The sequence below is a fragment of the Echinops telfairi genome, unplaced genomic scaffold (genome assembly GCF_000313985.2).
Source record: "Echinops telfairi isolate 266 unplaced genomic scaffold, ASM31398v2 ScPeMD7_7469;HRSCAF=8507_0, whole genome shotgun sequence".
Taxonomy (NCBI): Eukaryota; Metazoa; Chordata; class Mammalia; order Afrosoricida; family Tenrecidae; genus Echinops; species Echinops telfairi.
Genome location: NW_022111372.1, coordinates 71,776,898 through 71,797,156, shown reverse-complemented (window position 1 = coordinate 71,797,156; position 20,259 = coordinate 71,776,898). Strand labels below are relative to the sequence as shown.

General features: G+C 39.4%; 1 protein-coding gene across 1 annotated transcript in view; it reads left to right on the top strand.

Moving 5' to 3' along the window:
- Positions 1 to 1,719: 1,719 nt before the first annotated feature.
- UBLCP1 (ubiquitin like domain containing CTD phosphatase 1) overlaps positions 1,720 to 20,259 on the top strand; it is a 28,574-nt gene continuing 10,034 nt past the window's right edge. The window contains exons 1-9 of the mRNA XM_004696760.2: positions 1,720 to 1,878; positions 6,665 to 6,877; positions 7,640 to 7,731; positions 8,092 to 8,177; positions 8,261 to 8,376; positions 9,632 to 9,730; positions 13,110 to 13,147; positions 13,671 to 13,769; positions 18,347 to 18,463. Of these exons, the coding sequence (XP_004696817.1) occupies positions 6,724 to 6,877; positions 7,640 to 7,731; positions 8,092 to 8,177; positions 8,261 to 8,376; positions 9,632 to 9,730; positions 13,110 to 13,147; positions 13,671 to 13,769; positions 18,347 to 18,463 (801 nt within the window). The 5' untranslated portion in view covers positions 1,720 to 1,878; positions 6,665 to 6,723. The remainder of the gene's footprint in view (positions 1,879 to 6,664; positions 6,878 to 7,639; positions 7,732 to 8,091; positions 8,178 to 8,260; positions 8,377 to 9,631; positions 9,731 to 13,109; positions 13,148 to 13,670; positions 13,770 to 18,346; positions 18,464 to 20,259) is intronic.

Sequence of the window (20,259 nt, the reverse complement as noted above, 5' to 3'; positions counted from 1 at the left end):
GATTTTCAATGTTTTAGTTCATCTTTATGATTAAAAAGTTTGTCTAATTATATAGGAGAAATAAAAAAATAGACAAAGAGCTACATAGCAGATCAACAAAGCAAGGAAAAGAGAGAAGGCACCAAAAGACAACGATGATTCCTTCTGCAGACCAATTGCTTTGCCTCTGAGTCTCTTTCCTTGGATTGCCAATGTCTGCTTTCTGTTCAGTTCTTTAAATGTGCAGGTTTCCTCTCCTTTTTAAAGCCTAACTTTTGTTTGGTGCCATAAACACTCATTTAACTGGACACAGTTTTTGCCCAACAAGGGCTGTGTGTTGGGAGATAACAATATGGACACGCTGAAGACTTGCTCAGAAATTCCAGAAAAGCATGAAATTCTGCAAATCTAATACTGGCTTTCCTCCCATTCAGAAAGGACATGGAGTGAAAGTGAGGACCAGAGTATGAAGATTCATTATGCATATTTCAATTGCAGCTTTCATTGAGATTTATTTCCTCTTTTCTTTGTGTAGTTTACTCTTACCTTTTCCCTTTCTGATGCTCTTCAGTTTCCTTTTGGGTTGGGCAAAATGACTACAATTCTGTTTTATGCTGAGCATTGACTCACAGCAACCTGCAGGGCAGAACAGAATTGCCTCATGTAGTTAGTTTCCTGGCCTGTAATCTCTATGCAAGCGGATCACGAGCTAAGTGTTTCTATTTAGGTGCTGCCAGTGGATTCCAACCTGGTTTTTCAGTGAGCAGAAAATAATCAGCCACCGAAGCTCCCAGGATAGCATTTTCAAAACCAAACCAAACTCACTGCCCTTGACTCATAGCAACCCTTTAGGGTAGGGTAGAACTGTCCCGGTGGGCTTCCAAGACGATAACTCTTTACAGCAGCCATTCTCAACCTGTGGGTCTCGACCCCTTTGGGGGTTGAACGACCCTTTCACAGGGGTCGCCGATTCATAACAATAGCAGAATTGGAGTTATGAAGTAGCAACAAAAATAATTTTATAGTTGGGGGTGGGGTGGTCACCACAACATGAGAAACTGTATTAAACAGGCGTGGCATTAGGAAGGTTGAGAACCACTGCTTTGGAAGAATAGAGTTCCATCTTCCTTGGGTCAAACGGCTGGTGATTTGGAAATGTTGACCGGTGTTAGCTGCCCAGCACGTAACCACGAGGCCACCAAGCTCAAACTCAAGGCCATGGAGTCCATTTTGACATATAGCTACCCTGCCCTGTGGGTTTCCGAGCTGGAACTCCTCCTGGGAGTATGAGGCGTTGACTTTCTCCGGCACAGCGGGCTGCTGGTTTCAAACTGTTGACCTTGTAGAGAGCAGCTCAACAAGCAATCCCTGGGCCCCCCCTGAAATTAATAGTATTGGTGGTCCCTGGGGCTAGGGAGGGACTGAAGTCTTCAGTTCTCAGAAGTCTCCTTTTAGGCCTAAGAGCGCGATAGCGCCTTGGGAGTCAAATGGATTTCCGCCCCTTAGAGAAAGCCGGCGGCCCGCTCGCGCCCCCATCCCGGCTCGCGAAGCCGGACAGCTGCCCCGTGGGTCAGGCAGAGCCCCACTGGCGGGCGCATGCGCAGAGCGCGCGCGCGCCCGCGCCCGCCGGGGACTGAGGCGGTCTGCACCATGGTTACAGCCCAGTCCCGGAAAACGCCGACACTCTCGAAGCCTCGAGTCGAACCTCCTAGCGGCTATTTAGGGTTCGCCCCCGAAGAGAAACAGAGAGCAGCTCTCTAATGAGCAGCGTGTTTCCGCCTCTAGCCACTTACTTCCGGTTCATCCGCCGGTTACGCGCCCTGTCCTTCACTTCCGGTCGCCGGGATTCCGCTGTGGGTAATTCCTGCGTCCGCTGCCCCTGGCTCTGCCGCTCTCCAGGTGAGGGGACGTGGGATGTCGGTGCCGGCGGAGCGCCTTTGGGGCCCGGGGCCCGCCGATTTGCTTCGCTCCCCGAGAGGCCTCCACTGCGGCCCCGGCTGCGATGGGGGGTGCCCCGGGCCGCGGTGGTCCCGGGCCGCCGGCCGGGCCCTGGCCTCCGGCCCTCTCCCGTCAGGGCCGCCGCACTCCCGCCCGGCCTTTCGCCGGTGTCTGGGGTTCCCGCGCCCCCGGGGTTTGGCATCTCCAAAGTTCATCCTTCGCTCCTCTCGGATTTCCCTGCCCCTCCGGGTCACGCTCCCTGTTCAAGGCAGCCGGCCCTCGGCCTTCGGGGTCTGCACTGCCGTCCGACGCTGCCCCAGCCGGTCCCTTCAGTTTGTCCGCCCCGCGTCTGTCCGTCCGCGCGGTTGCTGCTGCTCGGTCCTGGCCAAGGAGTTGACGGTATTAACAACCGCTCACCCATCTCCAGGCTTGTTGAAAAGTTAACCACCGTTCCCGTCAATTCCTAAGAGGGTGCTTTTGGTGTCACTTCAAGTTCTTAACTTCTGCAGCTTTCTAGTGTGGTCTTTGGAAAGTGAAGTAACTTCTCGCGCTGTCTGATCCGTGAAACATTGTGAAGCGTACACGGATACTCCCTTTAAACCGTGCAGCTTGTTACCATGACTCTGCCGCCGCCGCAGCGTTGTCACGGCTGTTATCTTGTGCCTTGCAACACTGTCTTGTCAAGTAAATATTGGGAGCCATATCCCGTGTGGAAGACTTGAGCCCCAGTGGTAGCAATTGAGGAATTACCAAAAGCGCACAGTATGTTAGGCAGAGGGGACGTCCGAGCCCAAACAGCTGTTCTTGATTCTGTGCTCAGTGTATTTGTTTGGGCTCTATTGTGCCCTCCTTCCTCCCTCCTAACAAGTTTCCAATTATAATTCTGGTAGGGTGAAAAATGACTTCGGATAATAGAGTAGTAAGGAAGACAGGCTCAATGTGAAAATAAAATGATTCAAGTATTCTTATAGTGCTGCTGTAGTTGGTGTGAATGATCTGAAGCTTAAAGAAATGCGGTTCAGTACCTTCAAAAATTGAAGGACTTGTATGCATTTTAAATTTCTCTGATTGTTGTGCTTGGTCCTTCAGAGCATTTGCCCACTTGGAATATCCATATCCATAACGATTGTAACTGCTGTTCCAAGCATCGAAGTACCATCCCATCAGCATATTTTTATTTTCAAGGATAAGAAAACGGAACTGTCTTGGAGTAGTGGCTTTCAGACTTGTTTGTGCATCAGAATCATCCAGGGACTTGGGAACACACATATTGCTAGGTTTCTGGCCTCCACTCTCAGTTACATTCTTAACTAGTTCCCTTGTGTCAAACTAATTGCCCAGGACCATACTTTGTTTTTTTTAAAAGTCATTTTATTGGGGGCTCGAACAATTCTTGTCACAATCCATACATCGATACATCGTGTCAAGTACATTTGTACATTTGTTGCCATCATCATTCGCAAAACATTTGCTCTCCACTTAAGACCTTGCTGTCGGCTCCTCATTTTTCCCCTCCATTCCTGCTCCCCCGTCCCTCATGAACCCTTGATAATTTATAGATTATTATTTTGTCATATCTTGCACTGTCCGATGTCTCCCTTCACCCACTTTTCTGTTGTCCGTCCCCCAGGGAGGAGGTTATATGTAGATCCTTGTAATCAGTTCCCCCTTTCCACCCCACCTTCAGGACCATACTTTAAGAACCACTGGGCTGAAGATAAATGACTTGTCCGAGCTCACCTGGACTCATATTGCATTCAAAACTCTGCTCTACTCATCTTACTACATACTGTATTAGTGTTGATTGCATTCCCAGGTTTTATAAGTTACCATTTTTATTCCCATAGAAAAATAAAAGGATCATATTTTCATTTTTGACTCAAAAGGTTCACTTAAATTTTTTTTTTCAGTATCGTAATACCTATTACAATAAGTTCTTTATGGAATCGGGTACACTGCTTTAAATTAATACATTTGTTTTCATTTTTTAATTTCCTTTCAATTTTCAGCAGAGTACATTTTTAGCACGAAAAAGTAAATGCAGGTGAATTTATGGGTCCTTGTCTGTTGTTCCTAAGCCATTTTGTTTCCAAGGATTTTTGTATATTGAGATTCAAAATTTGTCTTTTGAGGTGGCACTTGTTCTTCATACATGAACAGTACAATATACATACATGTGAAATAATTGAAAGCCTTTGGAAATACCAACACATCTAGATGAGAAAAGCCAATTTTAACCTGTGAAGAGAATGAGTTTATGATAACTTTTGGAAAACTTTGTGGGGGAAGATATGCACATGCTATTGTTGACAGGAGTAGCAGATGCCACATAATGTTTATGTGAGAGATACTTGCCAGTGCTTTGTATATACTGATCTTAGATATCTTAACTCCTGCAGGTCCAGTTCAAGAAAGACAGTTGAAAGACAGTTGTGTAGGGAAAGAAACGAGATTTAGTCAGAAGACCCGGTCTTTTAACAGCTGTGCTGTGACCATTTATATACTGTAGGCTTTGAATTCTAGTTTTCTCAATTATAAAACAGGAAAAATTGATCTTACAATCTTTAATGAGTATTAAACGAGATTGCTTAAGAATTAGTGAAATATGAAATAATGACTGTACCATTTAACAGTGTCTGGAACATAATTAAGTTTTCAAGTGTCTTGTTTGGTTTTCACTTTAGCCAATGCTTATATAAGTGCTCATTGTAAGTACGAATGTAGTCTTAACCAAATCCTCATACTACTTCTATGAAGAAAGTAGGATTGTTGTTGTTAGGTACCATCGGTCCGTTTCAATTCATAGTCACCCTACGTACAAACGCACCACTGCCCAGTCCTCACTGTGTCACCATCTTGCCGAGGGCTTTCCTCTTTTTTTGATGTCCCTCTACTTTACCACGCATGATGTTTTCCTCCAGGAACTGGTCTCTCCTGACAACGTGTCCAAAGTATGTGCTTTCAAGAAGCATTTTGATTTTACTTTTTCCAAGACATCTGTTGGTTCTTTTGAGAGTGTCTATGCAAGATTCTTCGCCAGCACCACAATGTAAACGCATCTATTCATCATTGGTCTTCTTTATTTAGTGTTCAAGTTTCTCATGCATATGAAGTAAGTGAAAGTACCATTGCTTGTATCGGGGCCAACTTAGTCCTCAAAGTAACATCCTTGCTTTCAAGAGGTCACATGCAGCAGATTTACCCAGTACAATGTGTCATCTGATCTCTTGACTGCTGCTTCCATGAGCATTGATTGTGGATCCAAGCATGATAAAATCCTTGATTACTTCAGTCTCTGTTTATTATGATTTACCTATTGTTTCAACTGAGGGATTTTGGTTTTCATTACATTGAGTTGTAATCCATTCTGAAGGCTGCAATCTTTAATCATCAGCAAGTGTCTCAAGCCCTTTTTCCTTTCAGCAAGCAAAGTTGTGTCACCTGCACATTGCAGGTTGTTAATAAGCCTTCCTTCAATCCTGGTGCTACATTCTTCTTCATGTTACCCGGCTTCTCTGATTATTTGCCCAGCATACAGATTGATGAAAGGAAGCAACCCTAAGCATACCTTTCTTGTGTTTAAACCATGCACTATTCCCTTGTTCTGTTTGCATACATGTATAGGTTCTGCTTGAGCACAATTAAGTTGTTTTATCATCCCTACTTTACATTGAGGAAACTCACTCACAAAGAGTCCAGTAACTCCCAATATCAAATAACTAGTAAGTTGGATCTGAATCTAGGTACTCTGATTCCAGAATCTGTGCTCCTAATGACTTATTCTGTACTACCTCTCCAATGTGAAATGAAGGTAGGTGATACACGATAAAGGAATTTGCCAGGATCACAGCCAGCCGTAGCTGTTGAGTTGATTCTAACTCCTAGTGACTACAGGACACAGTAGAACTGCCTCCGGGTGTCCCAGGAAAGGGACATGTGCTTGAAAAAGTGAGGGTCAAATACAAAAGAGGAAGGCTCTCAAGGAGACAGATTGATACAATGGCTCTAACTGACAAATAACTGAAGATGGTGTGGGATTGGGCAGTGTTTTTCTGTTGGTACATAGCACTGTTATGAATTAGCTTCAACTCCATGGCATCTAACAATACAACACAAACTGAGAGGTTGGCAGTTCAATCCTGCCACCTGCTCTGCAGGAAAACGAGGCTATCTGTACCTCTAAAGATGTACAGCCTTGTAAGCCCTATATAGGGTCACTGTGAGTCAGGAGCCACTCGATGGCAGTGTTTGGATTACTCTTACACTTAACATTTCATCAATTTTGACTCATAGTAACCCTACAGGACCAGGGAGAACTCAGAGCTATGTGTTTCTGAGACTAATTCTTTAAAAGACCCAGCGATCTAGTAATGTAATGGTTACATGTTGGGCTGCTAATTGTAAGGTTGGCAGTTTGAAACAGCCAGCCGCTCCAAGGGACAAAGACTAGGCTTTCTAATTCCTTAAATGATGGTTAGTCTCAAGCCCACAGGAGCAGTTCTACCCTAGCCTATAGGCTCACTATGAGACAGAATTAATGGCAATGAGTTTTGAGTTGAGAAACTAAGATTGGGAGGGCAGGAGAATTACCTTTAACTTTGAATTCTTAGTGTTATGGTAGCATTGCTATAAGGAGAAAATGACTTCACTACCATTAAATTGTACAATAGGAATCAAACTGCACATGCTCAGAAAAAATTTGGTTATGTTTCTTTTAATGGGTTTGGTTGTCTGTGTTTTATCCTAGGTTGAAATTTTCCCCCTCGATATTTTTCTGATTGGACTGCCTCGTCATATGTTTCAAAGATGGCTGTTCCTCTGATTGTGAAATGGGGTGGACAGGAATATTCAGTGACCACACTATCCGAAGATGATACTGTGCTAGATCTCAAGCAGTTTCTCAAGACCCTTACAGGAGTCCTGCCAGAGCGACAGAAGTTACTTGGACTCAAAGTTAAAGGTAATGATCAATTATCTCTTTTCCCTTTTCTTTCTTTTCCTTCTGGCATTTATATATTTGACAATTTTTAAATATTCTTTAATAAATCTTTCCCCTTGAAGATTTCTTTTGAGAGATTATTATTGTTTAGTAGTAAAGGCAGGAAGATGAAAAGTTTCTAGAAAATACCACCTATTATTGAGATTGCTTTTGAATTTTAACAGTTGATGTTTGCTTGTTAAACTTTTGTCAGGAAGTCCCAGATTAAAACACTATAATTTATTTTCTGACATTTACTTCTACCATAGCCTTTTCATTATAGCTTGGGCGTTGTACTTGTATCAAATGATCTTTTCCCTTTTGAAAGCAATACTTTTTACAAATTACAGGCTGTGTTCATAGTGTTTGTAACTGACATACCTTTGGAGGGTGAGTTTTGAGTAGATGGTTTTTTAAGCACAAAACGTTTTGGAAAAGGCTAACTTCATCTTGAATAACAAAATGAACCATGACTTCTTCGGTTCAGTTAATTGAATAAAGGAGTGGCTCTACGATGGAGTCAGAGGCTAACAACCCTGTATCATTTCTTACCTCTCAGTCTTAAGTACAACTCTGATTCAGCAGTACTGCTTTGGCAATGTAAGGAAAAGCGGAATAGAACAGTACATGTCAAACTGCTGTGGACGCTGTACCAAGCCTTTTAATGTTAGGGTGTTGTGTAATGGAATAGTGAAACCAGCCTCTGAACTTTAGTGAGAAAACAGTCATTTGCTTGTATTGTAGGCAAACCAGCAGAAAATGATGTTAAGCTTGGAGCTCTCAAACTGAAACCAAATACTAAAATCATGATGATGGGAACTCGTGAGGAGAGCTTGGTAAATGTTTACTTTTGTTACCATTTGTCTCTTTGAAGTTAGTATGAGTTATACTACCCTGTTGTATCATATTTTAATTATAAAATTTTCAGAGAAGGAAAGTTGCTTAGTGAATGTACTATTAACCCAGCAGAAGATAAAGACTTGGGAACTTTTGAGTAGTAACCCAAATGGTTAAATTTCACATATATGCCCAGTGGGCGTATATAATGAATTGTTCTTTATGGGAAGTTTCCCACAGTATGTACTTGAGAGATGCTTGAACACAAATTGTACCTTTCAGTTGATTTTTGTTCTAGACATAGGTTTGTTGTATTAAAGACAATGTGGTAAAGCAAAGCTTTTCTACCATCTTACTAGGAAGATGTCTTAGGTCCACCCCCTGACAATGATGACGTTGTCAATGACTTTGATATTGAAGATGAAGTAGTTGAAGTGGAGAATAGGTGAGTGATTTTCCCGCTCAGTGGAAGTTGTCTGCCAGGATAGAAAAAGTTAATGTTTCACCTGGTTGTCTTTTTCCCATTAGAGAAGAAAACCTCCTGAAAATCTCTCGCAGAGTCAAAGAGTACAAAGTGGAAATTTTAAATCCTCCCAGGGAAGGGAAAAAACTTTTGGTACTAGATGTTGATTATACTTTGTTTGGTAAGTCAACTAAAAATACTCTTAATGTTCTTTTCCCCCACAAGAGTGTTCCTCCCCCGCTCCCCAGCAACTTTCTCATTATTAAAGAGTAAATCATTCATTGTAGGAAATACAGATATACAGCAACAAAAAGCCGCTTGTAATCCGAGACTCCAAATTGACCACTCTGCATGTGTATTTTCCAGAGTATGTTTGTGCTTGTTTTCACTTTCTCCCCTTTGTTTTATTTAATAATATATCGAACATTTCAATATACTATATTGAATATATTAAATAATATGTATTCAAATTCATGTTAAACATCATTTAGCAGGTTTTTTTGGGGGAGGGTGGCTCTCACAATACTCTTGTTTATGGATGTATCCTAATGTCACCCAAGTTATACCCATTTACTAACATTAAAATTTCTGTGAGAAAATGTTTTAATTATTTTAAATATTTTTCCTTGGTATTCTATTCAGTTGTAATCAGAGAAGATTCTAAAACTTAAACTTCTTCATGCCAACCAAAAAAGTAAAATGCTCATTTCATGCTCTAGTGTTGCCAAGAAATGATTAATTTAAATCCTGTTATGATGAACTTATTTAGAATCCTGAACTTTAAACATATATTATGTACATTTATTTTAAAATTTAATTATCAAATTAATTACACTTGTCATTTTTATGATACTCAATACACTGGTAGGGGAATGGTTGAAGTGAGTTATAGGCAGTCCTAGCCTGTTATGAGAGGGACCTCTGGTGACGTAGTGTTTACACTTTGGGCCGCAAACCCTGTGGTTTGAAGTTGAAAACCATCGGCCACTCCAGATGGGGCTTTCTAGTCCTGAAAACACTTCTAGTCTTAGAAACCCACAGGGGCAGTTCTACTCTGTTCTAGAGAGTCATCATGAGTCAGCATTGACTTGATGGCAGTGAGTTTTGGTTTTTTTATTGATTAGTAGTTTGTCATTATAAACAAATATCTAGACTTCAGGAACTTGATAAGGAAAACATGGTTTACAATTTACTATAGAAACCCAAATTCTTCATGTAACTTTCTGCAAATTGATTAAAATTAATAGGTTGATACCTCAAGATAGGAAGTTTTATGTTTTCAAAGATATCTTTGTGAAATATGTAATTCAACCTGAATTGAATTTGTAATTTAAACCAAAAGTGTTTATATTGCATTTTGTAAGCTTCATTGATAACAAACAAGTACTTTTCCGTGGCAGTAAACTAATCATCATCTGTGATTGATTTTCTTTTAGACCACAGGTCTTGTGCAGAGACTGGGGTAGAATTAATGCGGCCATATCTTCATGAATTCCTAACATCTGCCTATGAGGACTATGACATTGTTATTTGGTGTAAGCTATGTTTTTTGTTTAGATATCATGCAAATAAATATTTTCTTCCTTATAATACTCTGTTTATGAAAAGACGTAAAATAGCATGCATTTTTTAAGGAAATGTGTAGTGAAACTTTATTGTATCATCACATAAACTTATACATATTTGCCAAATGCCTCTGCAGTAACTAAGTATAAAACAGAGTAGATTGTGGTGTCAGGATTAAAACATTTACAACAGCCCCACTCTGAAGCAGATTTTTTTTTCTTTTTGAAGTAGAATTCTTGGCACTTCATGACAATGTTACTTCCTTTCTTAAAGGAAGGCATATTAAACAACACAGTGATAAAATTCCTCAGGAAAAAGGCCATATGCACTTACTTAAGAAAACAAATTAACATGGGCTAAAGTGGTGATTTTTAATTATGATCTAAGGGCCATTCCAAGAAGTTACCTACCTGTGTGTGATTAGATAATGTGTTTGTGTCAGAAAGCAAACTGACTATGTTACTGAGCTCACTGTTTATTTCATTGGATGTCTTTTTTGTTCCAAAACTTTCTCAAAAGTAATAGGCAGAGGCTTTAGATACTTCCCACAAACATTGAAAGTTGATTCTTGGAAGTATCATAAGTAGAGAAGAACTATCCTGATTATAAGTTAAGTAAAATCTCATAATTAAAAATGCTGCACTTAATTATACCAGTTGATTAATAAGAACTTTGCAGTCTGTAAGTTTTTGTTTTACTTTTCCTTGTAATCAGACTACTTCCACTCTTCTGTGTTAGTGTTATATACTTAAAATGCAACTGCTTTCTGATCTAATAAGAAGAGGGAGGAAAGGTTTCTGGGAGTAGGATTTTGTTCAGCAGCTTCTGACACCTGAGTTGACTTGAGGAAAAAGTTCACCCACTAAATGTCATTAGAGTAGGGCTAGGAACCCAGAGAATGTGTTCAGAATGATATATTTAAAATTAATGGTTTATATAAGTTATTTCAGGGTATTATGTTCAAAAGGGCACTTTAGAACTAAATATACTAGGTTCTAATCCAGGCGCTGCCCTACTTTATAACATTCACTTAATCTCTCTGCGCTTTAGTTTCCCCATATGAGAAATGAAGATAACCGGACCTATTTTACAGGGTAGATGTAAGATTAAAATAGCAACTTGCGCCATGCCTGACACGTAATAGTTACTTAATAATTGGGACATTTTACTAGCTGATTTTTTTGGTCCTGTTTTCATATGGGAATTATAGAAGGAAAATAGATACTGAATTAAAAAAATGCTTTTCTCCTATGTCATAACTGTTTCCATTTTAGATACATTAATTTACAAGTTCTACATGTAACGTGATTCTTTTGTATTTTTCTTGATGTGTGCTAAAGATTTTTATTTTGAGCACTCATGTACAGGTAGACCTCAGAAATATTTCAGGTTTGGGTCTAGACCACTGCAATAAAGAAATGTTTTTGCATCTTCTTTTTATGCTTCCTGCATTGTTCCCTAATGTGCCCATAGAATCCCTCAATACTGTGTTCAGGGATTGACGTTTTTCTTCATTTCTTTTAGCTTGATATGTGTTGGGATGTTCTTCTGTTTGTCGTAACTGTAGGTCTGGGCACATTTCATTATAATACTTGGTCTTGCGGAGCAGCTCTTTCACATTTTCTGTTTAACTTTTTTACTTCATTTCTTCTGATTGCTGTCCTTCTATGCTGTTATATTCATTCAAAAGCAAGCTATAGAGTCTCTTCTGGCATCTTTGTTGGTTTTTTCTTTCTTACCCCTTTCTTCACGTATGATGCTATCCCACAACTTGTTGGATATTTGGTCATTAGTAGTCACTGTATCAAATCTGTTCTTGAGATGGTCTGTAAACTTAGGTAGAATGTAGTCAAGGCCATATTTTGGTTCGCTTGGACTTGTTTTTAATTTTTTTCAGCTTCAACTTGAAGTTATAGCCGAAGAGTTTTTTCCAGTCAGTTCCTAACCTTGTTCTGACTGATGATATTGAACTTGTCTCATCCCTTTCCACAAAAATAATTGATTTGATTCCTGTGTATTTCATCTGGTGAGGTCCACTTGTATAGTTGCTAGTTAGAATAGGTATTTGCAATAAGTTGTTGGTCTTGCCAAATTCTATCATGCGATATCCCACGCTGTTTCTGTCATTAAGCAGTATTTTCCAACTACTGGTCCTTTTTAGTTTACCAGTAATTATCATGTATTTTGATTGCATGTTTGATCAATTTCCAAGTATAGAAGTTGGTAAAAATCTTCCATTTCTTCATCTTTGGCATCAGTGGTTGGTGTGTATTTTTGAAAAACAGTCATATTAACTGGTCTTCCTTGTAGGTGTATGGATATTAGCCTGTCACTGGCAGCATTGTACATCAGGTTAGATCTTGGGATTTTTTTTGACAGTGAATGTGATGTCATTCCTCTTTAGTTTGTCATTTCTGGCATAGTAATTCATATGATTATCTGATTCAAATTATACTGTCGATTTTTGCTCACTAATACCTAGGTATCAATCTTTATTAATTTCATTTCATTTTTGATGACTTCAAATTCTCTTAGATTCGTACAGTGTACATTCCATGCTCTGATTATTACTGGATAGATGCAACTGTTTCTTTTCAGTTTGGTTTGTGCCCAACAGCAAGTGCGGGTGCTTAGAGTTTTATTCCATTGGGAACGCCATCGCTGTTGACTGTACCATGAAGAGGCAGCTCTTCTCCACATGTACTTTGAGTATCGTCAGCTTGAGGAGTTTGTCTGGCACAATATCAGATAGTGACCGTGTTCTGCAGTTTTTTTAGTATTTTAGTACTAGATTACCACTTCTTCCTGTCTTGTCTTTGTCTGGAAGTCCCATTGAAACCTATCTGCCATGCGATCCTGTTTGTATTGGAAATATTGGTGGGATAGCTCCCAGCATCACAAACATGGAAGCCACCACAATACAACAAAGTGACTTTTGATACATAATTAATATGCTTATATTGCTATAGTGTATACACCTAAGTATAGCCTGGAAGTAAAAACAGAGAAGAAAGTTGACATTCAGGTACCCTAAATTTAAGTGTGGAATTGATAGCAATAGTGGTAGGGCTATTTTCAAAAGGGAAATTTGATTTATAAATTTCCCAGCTTCAGAGTTCTTTTTGAACATTGGTTACCTGTACCTTATGAGTAAGTTGTTTACATTTTGTCTTGAAGACACCTAAAGTGCATTTATCTTATAAATATTTTAAAGAAAATTATATATATGCTAGGGACTGTTATTTGTGATGCATTGAAACTTTAGTCTTAGAAAACTTATATAGAAGAAAGTTTTTGAAGTGAAATTCAAGCTTTTCATATGTATTGTTATCATTCCTCATGTTTTAGCTGCAACAAATATGAAGTGGATTGAAGCTAAAATGAAAGTAAGTGTTAGAAAGCAATCCATTTTGAAATGTTCTGAACTGCATTTGTCATGTTGGAAGTTTTAGGAGTTGATTTCATTCTCACTGGCCAGCATTTAGTCATAAGCAGATATAAATATCAGGAGTAGAAGTGTGTTTAGAGTCTATTTAATGATACAGTATGTTGAAAACTTCATTCTTGTTTAAGACAAAGAATTACTGAGTGCCCTCCTGATTTACTTTTCCCAGTTTATTGTACTGATTCCCTTCCTTTTGCTCTTATGCATAGTACTCAAAAGGTTAATAGTTCCCTTCTGAAATGATAAATAGGAAGTAATGTGTGTTGCTAGTTTATTTTCCTCAGACTACCACAATTTGGCTTAACTAAATGAAGCAAAAACATTTGTTGCCTGTTTAGCAAGATGTGGTGACCAAGAGGGCAGGAACTTGACATGATGGGAAGTGGCAGCTGATCTCTTCGAGAAGCATGAAATTCCACATTAATTTAAGCACATTTTAACCCCATGACTACCTGTGTTTCCAGGAGCTGGGCGTGAGTACAAATGCAAACTATAAGATCACCTTTATGTTGGACAGCGCTGCTATGATAACAGTGCACACTCCGAGGCGAGGACTCATCGACGTAAGAAGTCATTTTCCTTCTCTTAAAAGACCTGGGTACTGTATTTATGCTGATAGAATACATTATAGGAGTTTGAAACTTATCCAAGTTGGTAGTAAAATAATAGTTGTGTTTTGATTTAGGGAGATATATACAAAGCTAACATCTAAATTTTAGCCATGAAATTAATGACCTTGAGATGGAAATATCAAGAATACAACTCGTGGCTGTGGGAAATCATCCTGGGATGCTGGCAGCCACAGATAGAGTAAGTGAGGAAAGGACTGGGCATCAGCAAGGAGCATAGGAGCAAGGAAACCAGCAGCCAAACCACCATGCTGGGTGTGCCATTGGGTGTTGGATGTGCAGCCCAACAGAAGGGCTACAAGAACCGGTAGAGGAAAGGGCCATTCTTCTACTTATTATTCTCTGCATATGAAATCATATGATTATCTGATTCAAATATACTATCCATTTCAGCCCACTAACCCCTAGCGTATTCATCCTTATAAGTTCCATTTCATTTTTCATCCAAGTCTACTTCCTGACGTTTAACTCTCCATAGATTTATATGGTTGAAAGGATTAGAGTTCTTCACTTTGTTTCTGACTAAGTAACTACTCATATTGCTGAGCTCCTCCGACCTACAGAGCTCTGTGCCATGCACTTTGGGAATAAAAAGATGAAGAATGTCCAGGGCTGCTAAAAGCCTACAAATTAGTAGGAATTGGGAAGAATTTAGGATCCTAGGAAAGCTTTGGTAGTATTAAAATCTTAAGTCAAAATCATAAATAGTTTCAGTACATAAAACCTTTTCAATAAAGGAAATACTGTAAATATGATCATGTAATTTATTTTTACTAAAGTGGGACATTTTACAAATCTAAAAGTAAACAGATTTTGAAAATAAAAAATATGGACGGTTTTGTAATCATGACAAATTAAAATCATCTTGAATATCCAACAATAGAGAATCGGTTATCTAAACAGCTTCCTACAGTGGTTCTCAACCTTCCTAATGCTGTGACCCTTTAATACAGTTCCTCATATTGTGGTGACCCCCCCAACCATAAAATTATTTTTGTTGTTACTTCATAACTGTAATTTTGTTATTGTTATGAATCGGGTGACCCCTGTGAAAGGGTTGTTCGAGCCCCAAAGGGATCACGACCCACAAATTGAGAACCGCTGGCTTACTAGGATGTATCTAATAATTTGATGTTACAGAATATATTTAATGACACTAACATTTTTTCATGGTAAATTCTTAATAAAAGAAACATTTCTGCAGTATTTATAAACTGTAAGAAAATAGCTCTTAAGCTTTGTTTGGTTCCAGAGTCCCCTTATTGTAACAGCGAATCTCTGTGAACTCTTCTGAGGCTGCACCAGAACGTCTAGTTGCCATCTTTGGTACTGGATTGTAGGTAACTTTAGGTGTGTCTTGGTGCTGTTCTGTATTTAAATTTTTCTGCAGTTAGCAATAATATTTTATAATTGAAAACAGAGCAGATCATGTTTTGGGGAGCAGTTGATGCTTAGCTTAATTACAAAATGACAGCATTATTTAGGAGGATACAGGGATTCTCACCTGGAGGATCATAAAGGCTGACTACTGTTATCATTTCTTAAGGCTTTTTGTTAGTTAACAAAACCAAGAATATATAAAAGTAAGTCACAAAGTTTTGCTCATATATGCATGACTTTATTCCAAACAAAACCTATTTAAACCTGTCTCTGCAATCAGTGGATGGCTGCAGACAAGTTCTCTCACTAATACACTTGTCATACTTTCCCAAGGATGGTCTTCAGAAACAAAAATGTCCAATTAGATTAGTGGCTTCCTATGCGATCAGCTGGGCCCGTTAAATTCAAGGGAGAGAGCAGCCAGAAGCTTATGCTATTTTTCGGGTTCCAAAGGGATGATCTTAGCACAATTTCTTGAAGGACACAGGACAATCATGGGAACATGTTATGGAGGAGTTTTAAGAAAATTGAAAACTGCATTGGTGAGCAAAAGGCCTGGAGAGTTGCATTAAGACATTTTTTTTAACCTTCTCATCAAACCAGGGTGGTCCTACAAGAATTTGTTAGGGAACCTTATTCCCCATCTATTGATACTGGCACTTAAGATTTCTTTTTGTTCCCCAAACTCAAAAGATATTTAAAAGGAACACATTTTGAGTTTCTCTAGGTTGCCCCCTTAAAAAGAAAAGACCACAGGCCGTCTTAGAAGCAGGACAGGTGGAATACCATTTCATGTTCCTTTCTGTGTAATCAAGGACTCTCTCACTACCATCCAGGTGATGCCAGCTCATAGTGAACCCACAGGACAGGTCAGAACTACCCCTATGAGTTTTTGGGACTGTAACTGTTCACAGAGTAGAAAGTCCAGTTTTTCTCCAATGGAACTGTGGGTGGTTTTGAACTATGGACCTTGTGCATCACAGCCCAATGCATAAACACCAAACCAGTGGACCTGTCAGGAAGGATTCCCTAGAAAAGAATATCATGCTTGGTAAAGTAGAGAGCAAAACAGAGGAAGATCCTCAAGTAGATGGATCAACATAGTGGCTGCACGGTGGGCTCAAACCTAACAATTGAGTGTTGCTCCAGACCAGGTACATGAGGTAACCGTGCCAGAGCCGAGTCAGTGGCACCTAACAACAGCAGGGTGCCCCCACTGTCATTCCAATAGGATGTAAGTTGAAGACTACTGAGTTACTCAGGCAAGGGTTACAGCAGTTCTCAACCTGTGGACCACGACCCCTTTTGGGGTCGAATGACCCTTTCACAGGGGTCGCCCGATCCATAACAGTAGCAAAATTAGAGTTATGATGTAGCAACGAAAATAGTTTTATGGTTGGGGGGGGTCACCACAACATGAGGAACCTGTATTAAAGGGTTGCGGCATTAGAAAGGTTGAAAACCATTGGGTTAGAGAGATGGAACCATTGTCTTCAGGAGTCTAAAGATCTAGAAGGAGTGTGTATTGAGAAGCAGCTCACATTTTGATATTTTTGTTTAATGAAAGGACACTAATTTTGTAGCTGTACTTAAAAAAAGGTTCACTGGCATATGTCTCACATATAATACAGTCTTATCCTTCAATCATATTAAGATTTGTGTAATCATCACCAAAACTGACTTCAGAACATTTTTTTCTCCTACTCATTGCTGTTAGCTCCCCGTTCCCCACGTCTTTCCCTGCCACGTCCCTAGGCAAGTGTTAATCCAGTGACTGTCGCAGTGCTTTTGGGCTCACTGTCGTATTTGTCTTCAAGCATCTAGAGGGATTGTATTTGTACTAAATAAGTATACATAAATTCAGTAAAATGAAATTTTAATAAAATGAAATTTTTTTCACTAATAGTAATTGGTTTTATAAAAGGGGGCTAAGGGAATAAATTGGTTTTCTCCATATTAAAATAAATTGCAAGAGGAAAACATTATTAAAGAACCCAGCAGGAATTCGTGAAGAAGCCTTTGTCAGCATATATTATTATCCCAATTAATAAATGAGGTCCCTGCCTTCAGCAAAAAGTAATTTTCTTTTAAAAATGAAAACTTTTCTAAATGTGTAATGACCTAGTTCAACAATAAAAGCAAAGTACATGACGAAAAACATCTTCCCATCTTCAATGTCACTTAATTCCCTCCCTACAATTAGTCTTACTACTTCTTGATCTTGCTGAGATTTTATGTAAGTACCAAAGATAGGAACAAAGAAGAGATTATTACTTTAATGCCTTAATATAAGGATTCAGAAATAAGAGCAATACTTTACAAACTGATGTGTTTGAATTTAAGAAGTCGGATGCACTAGAGATTATGCATCTGTGCCATTGAATTGGTTAATGTCATTTATTCCCAGACAAAATATCTAAGTTATAAATTACAAGAGCAAGGTTTTCTAGATTTGAAAGTATCCCTTGTGATCAGCTTTGAGGGGTATTTAAATTTGAGGAGGACTTAATTTGCCCCGGAAATCATGGGATTGCCTAGCAGACCTCTCAGCCCTGGTGGTGCTGTGGGGTTAGGCCCACCAGCCACTCCACAGGAGAAAGGTGAGGATGTCTTCTCTTAGAGATGCAGTCTCAGAAATTCTGAAGAGCAGTTCTACTCAGTCCTATAGCCTCTGAGTTGTAATCGACTTGATGGAGGTGGGTTTGCTTTGAGTAGTAGACATCTAAAAAATTATTTTCCATTCTTCTGTAAAGGTTAAATAAGTTTCATTTGACTCAAAATCTTCATGTTAAAATTATTGGAAATCTAAAATGGGTTTAATTCAGTTAGAAACTTAATAAGTTATACTGTGTGATACACATAGGGCTTGAAAGTATTGGAACTCATTTATGAGTGTACACCATAATTACACACTTTTGTGTTATACCCATAACCCAGTATAAAGTATGTATCTGCTTTTTCAGCTCTCTTGGATCGTTCGGTGCCCCTCAATGGATAGTATCCCCCACTCTGGGCAAGTGGTCTGTGTGGTGACTGCCAATCATAATTACAGGGAGGAGGGAAAACTGACATACCTGTGTATTTTAAAGTATCACAGGCTTTTTGATTTAAATCTAAACTTTTGTTTTAAGGTAAAACCTCTTGGTGTAATATGGGGAAAGTTTTCAGAGTTTTACAGCAAAAAAAACACCATTATGTTCGATGACATAGGAAGAAATTTTCTAATGAACCCACAGAATGGACTAAAGGTAAGACAGTTTTACATAGTTTATGAACACATCATACTGAAAGTATGGTAGACGTGTAAGCAGTGATTGGACTTCATGCATTTAAGTCCTGTATTCTTATAGCCACTGGCAAGAAAAATTGAAATATTTAGCATAACACATATAAAATTGGACAAACTTCCCTTTCTGTTTGGTTACACAACTCACCTAAGGGTCTTACTTTTATGCAGTTACGCAGTTGTGTGGCACACCACAGGCTTACCATCCTCAAATCTTAACCTCAGAAATGAAATAATCAGACGTTTCATTTGGAATTTTAAGTTTTCTGATGCTCTGGTTACCTGAAGAGCTGGTAATTAAGGACATTTCAAAAAACTGAAACTAAGAAGTGTTTGAAATTCACAGAGGGCACGTAGATTTAAGAATTACAAAATATCTGTCGTGTTGTCTCAGTTAGTGTCCTTTAGTTTCCTTCTCTATTTTCTAAGTGGGCTCAAGCATAGGGGTAGTTGTGAGGATGATTCAGGACTAGGCAGGGTTTCATTCTATTGCTCATAGAACACTATTGTGCTATGGGTCAGACCTGGCTCAATGGCACCTAACAACAACAATTTTTAATAAACAGTATTCAGATTCAAGAGTTTTATTAAGAAAGCTAACATGTTGTGATGTTGGTAAGAAATGCTCATAGTAGAGTGTTTGTCAGGACATGCCACTAAGTTCTTTCAGGCCTGCTATTAAATGCTTACAGGGGCATACCACTCTGCTGTAAACCTGAACCCCAAGGCATTGCTCAAGCCCCATGCGTCAGCAAACCTAGTTCCCCAAATTAGTACCCAGAGGCAACTAACTCCACAACCAGCCTCCTGCACAAAAGCACAGAGCTTTACTTGCTCCAGGGCTTGGGAAGTCCACCACTGTTCCATGCTCTGGTTCCTGGTTTTGCTGCTGCTGCTGCTTCTCTGATGTTATAACTGTCTTTTGGATCCAAGAGCCCAAAGATATACTCTGCTCCTGGCTCTTGATATCCCTCCTGCTTCTTAAAAGGCTCCTTTTATATACAGTACAGTGGAATTCCAGGGAATACTGTACAGTTACTTACAGGTGAATCACATTAGTATCCCCCCCCCCTACATACCCTTCATAGCAGACCCATGCAGGAAAAGATCATTTGGTGGAAGTTAGAGACTTTGGCTAGAAGAACCACGTCAAAGTAATTTGTAGCCTCTGCATCCATGCTAGAGGAAACCCCAACAATCTTGTTCACCTACTTTATAGAGATAGTCTGAGAATCAAGAAATTCTCGACTTGTCCAAGATAATGTGTGTAACTGGTCACTGGCAGAATTTAGGTTAAATTCTTTTCTTTTTTTAAAAATCATTTTATTGGGGGCTCGTACAATTCCCATTACAATCCATACATACATCCATTGTGTCAAGCACATATGTACATTTGTTCCCATCATCATTTTCAAAACACTTGCCTTCCACCTGAGCCCTTAATATCGGCTGCTGATTGTCATATTTTACATTGTCCAACGACTCCCCACCCTTTCTCTGCTGTCCATCCCCCAGAGAGGAGGCTATACACAGATTCGTTAGTCAGTTACCTTTTTCTACCCAACATTCCCTCCACCCTCCAGGCATCGCCACTCTCACCACTGGTCCTGAAGGAGTCATCTGTCCTGGATTCCCTGTGTGTTTCCTGTGCTATCTGTACCAATATACATCCTCTGGTCTAGCCAGATTTGTAAGGTAGAATTGGGATCATGATAGTGGGGTGGAGGAAGCATTTAAGAACTAGAGGAAAGTTATATG